The following is a 5,396-nucleotide window of genomic DNA, read 5'->3' as shown; positions in this document are numbered from 1 at the left end:
CCGCCGGCCCTTGCAGAGGATCCGCTCGCAGAACATCGTGCCCTGCACCGTGTCCCAGCTGCTGGCAGCCGAGCAGGTCGACGAGACCTTCCGGATCCGCGACGTGGAGATCTCCCAGGTGGGCGCCGGGGGCCAGCAGCGAGCGGGCAGGCTGGGGGTCAGCCAGCCTCCTGCCTGGGCCCCTCCCGGGTGAGCTCTGCCCTCTTCCCCCGCAGGTCACCATCATGGGGATAATTCGGCACGCCGAGAAGGCACCGACAAACATCCTCTACAAAGTGGACGACATGACGGCAGCCCCGATGGATGTCAGGCAGTGGGTCGATACCGATGTAAGCACCGCATTCCTGGGGAACATGCTTTGTTGAAAGCTTTTGGGAAGGGGGAAAAGAGAAAACTTACCAGAAGGGCTGTTCTCAAAAGTGTTTTGGGAATAGCTTACCTCGGAAAGCCAAGGGAGATGCTGCTGTAGCAGAGGTCACTGGTGCTGTATGCGAGTCTTGTCCTGCTTTGTAATTCATATGCGGTTCTATGTTGAATCACTTTGGATAATTTTTTAGAGTTTAGCTCCTGAAACTCAACTGTTACTTCATAGCTGAACTGAGAGTTGCGTGCTGAGCACCTTTGTGTGGAAATGTAAGGAAAGGGAGTGAACGGAGATTTTTCTGTGTGGCTCAGTGACTGAGGCGAAGATGTGTACTGATGAATATTGTCTTGTTTTCTGATGGATGCCTCCTGAAGTGCTGGTCACTTTCACTGCTGGTATAGTAGGCCTTTAAAGCTAGCCCGTGTTAGACTTTGGGAGAGTAATTAGACATTCAGTTGGCTTGAGTGCAAATTTAGCATAACTTCAAAAAAGGTTCTGGCCAGCTCCCATTCCCCCAGCCAAGTTACATAGTTGAACACCTGCTTTTTTGCTATTTGAGGGTATTTTCTTCTTGTTGCTCTGTGAAAATTCCTCAGAAGTGGACAGAGACAGCAGAGCATGTGACTGGCTTTGCTGTGAAGTGTATAGCGCGTTCAAATGAGCAAATATTTTCTCTGTTTTTCATTTGCAGTTATGTTTGCCTAACTGCTCTTACTGGACACAGGAACGCGTGCCGTTTGTGTTTGCCTGAGCTAAGCCTCCTTTCCTAAAGTCATTTATTGTGATAAATGAGAAATGGGAACGTGAATCAGCAAACCCTTCCTTTCTCCTTTTTGTCTCTGTTAGGAGGCAGGTAGCGAGAATGTTGTGGTACCTCCAGGAACTTACGTAAAAGTAGCTGGTCATCTTCGGTCTTTCCAGGTAAGATCGTGCTACCCATGTCTGACTCCAAGGCACGAGGCTGGAGCAGTGGCGTGAAGCATTGGTGATCTGGCACAGTGGGGGCTGTTCTAAAGGGAGCCCTTCTGAGTATCCACTTAATCATGGTCTTTGCTTATCCTTTCCTGTGGACAAATCCTTCAAGGTTTTTGCCAGGGCTGTATTTACTACCACTTTAATTGTTCCTAAATGCAAAGGACCCATTTAAAATGCCGCTCTTTGTCAGCGTATTGTTTCTGCAGAACAGACTACTGGCCAGCAGGCTCTTGGGTGTTTGTGCCATAGAGCTTAGACCAGGTTCTGGTTAACGGGGAGGCATCTGGCAGCATGTTGTGTGATGTGGTTGCCTCATAACTAAATATTATAACTAAATATAGGAATATGTATTCAATTAATGGTGCATGTGTTAAAGCAAAGTGCAATTAATTACCAGCTGGTTAGGAAGAGCTTGTCTTGCAAAATCACATATGAAAACATAAGTTAGGAAAATTTTGGACTAGTTGTGTGCAGACTAGTTGTGTGTACCCACCACTGTACCTGTTCCTGGAGAGAATGGTGGGATTGGCTGTTAAGCATGTTCCTGTTGCTGTGATGTTAATTTTTTTCTTTTTTCTCTCTCTCTCTTTTTTTTTTTTTTTTTTCCCCTCTGGAAGAATAAGAAAAGCTTGGTGGCATTTAAGATCATGCCTCTGGAAAATATGAATGAATTCACCACACATATACTAGAGATTGTGAATGCACATATGATCCTCAGAAAAAATCTTATGGTATGTACTTGAAGATCTTGATTCCATCTTGGTCCTTACTGGGTTACTGGTTATCTCCCAAAGAGAGGGACTTATTGGTTTGTTGTGGAAATTGTATCCAAGTTCTGGGCTGGAAAGCTTGAAGCTGTTGGAGGGCTACAGTGAAGGTGTGACAGGAGTTCTGGCTTCCTTGGAGAGAGATTGCGTTGCAGTCCATTTCCAGCGGTTTATTTTGGGAATCTATTTTTAATTACTCTTTCTCTGAAATAACACTTAAGTCTTTAGTGCCCTGGGCTTGTTGCAGCCTGTGTAACCACAGCAGTTTCACTCTCCTAATTGCAGTCGGCATCGAGAGTGCCTCAGTCGTTTTCCTCTGCTGGGATCAGTGACATGGGGGGCTACGGAGGAGGTGGCAGCCTGCCAGTGAATGGACTCACAGCGCATCAGAGTCAGGTAGATGCAAGCAGCTTCTCCAGGAACACGGAAGTTGCAGCAGAGGCTGCTGCGGCATGATGTAGGACGAAGAAATGCCAGCTCAGTTATACTATGAAGATGGGTAGTTCTTCCTCACCCTTGCTGTCCATCAATGATGGAGAAGCTTAGCTGTGTGCTAATGGTGGTTCTTGCTTTTCCAGGTGCTGAACTTGATTAAAAACTGCCCTGTCCCAGAAGGTATGAGCCTTCAAGAGTTGAAACATCAGCTCCACAATATGAGCATGGCAACGATCAAGTAAGTGTGTAGAAATGAAGGATGTTCTGGAAATGCAGGCAGTCCTTCTTGGAGTCTGATAAAAGGACACAGAGAAAAATTGTGGGCAAGGTCAGATCCTTACTTGTGAAACAGTGCTGGTAGTTTCAGCTGTTCCCAGTAGGATGCAGTGACGAGACAGAGCTTTTGAAGTCTTCAACACCTTAAAATGAACCATTGTCAGTTGAAGCGGTGATAAAATGCTTTGCTCCCTATTTTCAAAACAAGCTCTTTAATGGTTCAGTAGTGAAGTAATAGGTCCCTGGGAGTACCGCAGTGTCTCAGCAGTATTTTTTCCTGTTCAAGAGCTGCCTTGCTCTCTGTACACCGATCAGAACTTGGGAATAGATTGTTCCTGTTCTCTCCTCCTTTGCCATCTATTATAACTTCTCCCTGAGACTTAGAAAAACAGTGAAGCCTGAAGACAGTAATTAACATCCATATTTTTCTGTGTTTGTCCCCTTTAAGGCAGAGATGTAGGTACTGCTGTTACCTGGGAGGTCCTGAGGGTGGTGGCCTTCCCCTCTGTGGCAGGCGGTCTAAGAGCTGCTGGGGGGTGTATCAGCGTAGCTTTGGAGAAGCTTTTTCTGTACCTGCTGGCAGGTGGAGCAGCACTTAAACTGCTCACAGGACAGAGCCAGCAGGAGCTTCCTTTGGCAGAAGCCAGAAGGGAACAGAAGGGATGGGATCTATAAATGGGAAATCCCTGAGAGAATGTCTTGTTACGAATTAGTCAGCAGTTGCTTTTTTTTTTTTTTCCCTCAGGCAAGCCGTTGAATTCCTTAGTAGTGAGGGACACATCTACTCCACTGTGGATGATGATCACTATAAGTCAACAGATGCTGAGTGAAGTTACTTGCAGCTGGATTTGGTTCTAAGCTTGTCCATGTATTGAGTTATCCTGCCAAGCTTTGCAATCTGGAAGGTGATCTTTGCTCTTTCTAGCCCGTGAAAGTCCCCGTTACTCTGTGGGTGCCTCCTTGGAATTTAAGGGCCAGCAGAATGTTTAGGATTCTGTTAACTGGACTCGATTATATGCTGTGACCATGTGACTGAAAGCATAAACAGATAGGGGAAAACTGAACTCCTCAAAGCTTCAGAGCCTTCACTTTGTTTTTGCCTCCTTAGAGGATGCCTGTGTTAGGAAGGAGGACCTCTTCCTGATCTTGTCCTGGGCAGATTGTCTTTTGTTTCTAGAGCTGTTTCTCCTAACTCAGCTTTCATTCCATTTCATTCACAAAGTGGGTAGCCAAGAGCAATATTCCATTAATGTACAGTAATCATGAATAGATTTTTATTTGGTTTAGTTTATGCATTTAAATCTATATTTGTACTATGAGGTGATCTTGTTACTAGAGCTTTTGAATGTTTCCAATAAAATTTTAACTTGGGTAGTCTTGCATGTGTGTGTGGCTCTGCAGGATGTTCTTCTTCCCTAAATGATCAAATGATCAAACATTGGAACAGGCTGCCCAGGGAAGTGGTGGGGTCACCATCCCTGGAGAGGTTCAGGAACCGTGTAGATGTGGTGCTTCGGGACATGGGTTAGTGGGTTGGGTGGGGTTGGGTTGATGGTTGGACTTGATGATCCTTGAGGTCTTTTCCAACCTTAGTGATTCTATGATTCTAAAAAAGAAAACCATCTGCGTTGACAACCATGGGGGTGAAAACACAGCTCATGCTTTCAGAATTTCTTTAGCTATACTTATTTTTTCCTTTGCTTTTGAAGTAAATTGCTTTGAAAGGTCAAAGTGAAGTGAATGTCTGGACACTAAGAAATTAAATAATTGTACTACTGAAGAAATCTGCATGTTGTATCAGTGTTCCAAATATAGGCAGGATCATTTCTGCCACCAAAAGTACTTCAAGTGAAGCTCAAAATGAATTACACCCTGTGGAACAAATTTTTCTACTTTTACTAATTTTAAACTATTTTAAAAGCATAACAGAGAAAAACACTAAGTTAGGAAACGGCAGAGTTGATACTGGTGATGGGGTGGAGAGAAGAGATTTGCATCTCCTGTTCTCTGCCTTGTTCAGGGCGGCAGCGTGCTGAGGGCAGCTGCTTCTGTATTTCTGTTTCCTTGGTGACGATATGCTTCCTGTTCTATCAAATGCAAAGCTGAAAACTACCTTCAGGGAATTGTTTTGCATTTGCATTAGCAGCACTTCAGGAGTTCATAACTACGGCCGTGTGAGGTACGAAGCTGTTCTCGCAGGAGGAACCACGGCTTTCGTGGTGAATGCGTTGCTGAAAAGCAGGACCTGGCATCTTTCAAACTGAACGCCGAGACCAAAATGTGCTTGCTGCCTGCCAGAGGGGAGCCTGGTTTGCTGCACTGTGGTGACCTGTCTGATTGCTGCCTGCCAAGTTCCCAAGGGCCCGCTGGAAAACCAGCGCGTGCAGGCAGGGCTGGCGCTGGTGGGCTCACGGCAGGTTGACTCCGTGTGCCGCGGGCGCTGCAAGTCACCGGGGTTTTGTTACTGGGGCCCGGTGAAGTGACCTGGCTTTGAAAAAGTGGTTCTTCCATGTGAGCACATCTCTGGGGCCGGCTGCCAGACCCGGGGCATCTGCTGCTGGTGTTGGTGGCACAGCTGC

The 5,396-nt window shown here is 46.1% G+C and overlaps 1 protein-coding gene across 1 annotated transcript; it reads left to right on the top strand.

The window, feature by feature from the left end:
* Positions 1 to 16: 16 nt before the first annotated feature.
* RPA2 (replication protein A2, 32kDa) lies at positions 17 to 3,779 on the top strand (the record flags this gene model as incomplete). The annotated part of the gene is made up of 7 exons (XM_010073490.1): positions 17 to 118; positions 216 to 329; positions 1,211 to 1,285; positions 1,957 to 2,070; positions 2,392 to 2,502; positions 2,685 to 2,779; positions 3,563 to 3,779. Coding segments are annotated over 7 exons (696 nt in total), but the record flags the coding sequence as incomplete, so codon positions are not given.
* Between the last annotated feature and the right edge of the window lie 1,617 nt (positions 3,780 to 5,396).

This window comes from Pterocles gutturalis, unplaced genomic scaffold (assembly GCF_000699245.1).
Source record: "Pterocles gutturalis isolate BGI_N339 unplaced genomic scaffold, ASM69924v1 scaffold20562, whole genome shotgun sequence".
Classification (NCBI taxonomy): Eukaryota; Metazoa; Chordata; class Aves; order Pterocliformes; family Pteroclidae; genus Pterocles; species Pterocles gutturalis.
The sequence above is the reverse complement of the archived record's forward strand: the minus strand, read 5'-3'. Positions and strand labels throughout refer to the sequence as shown.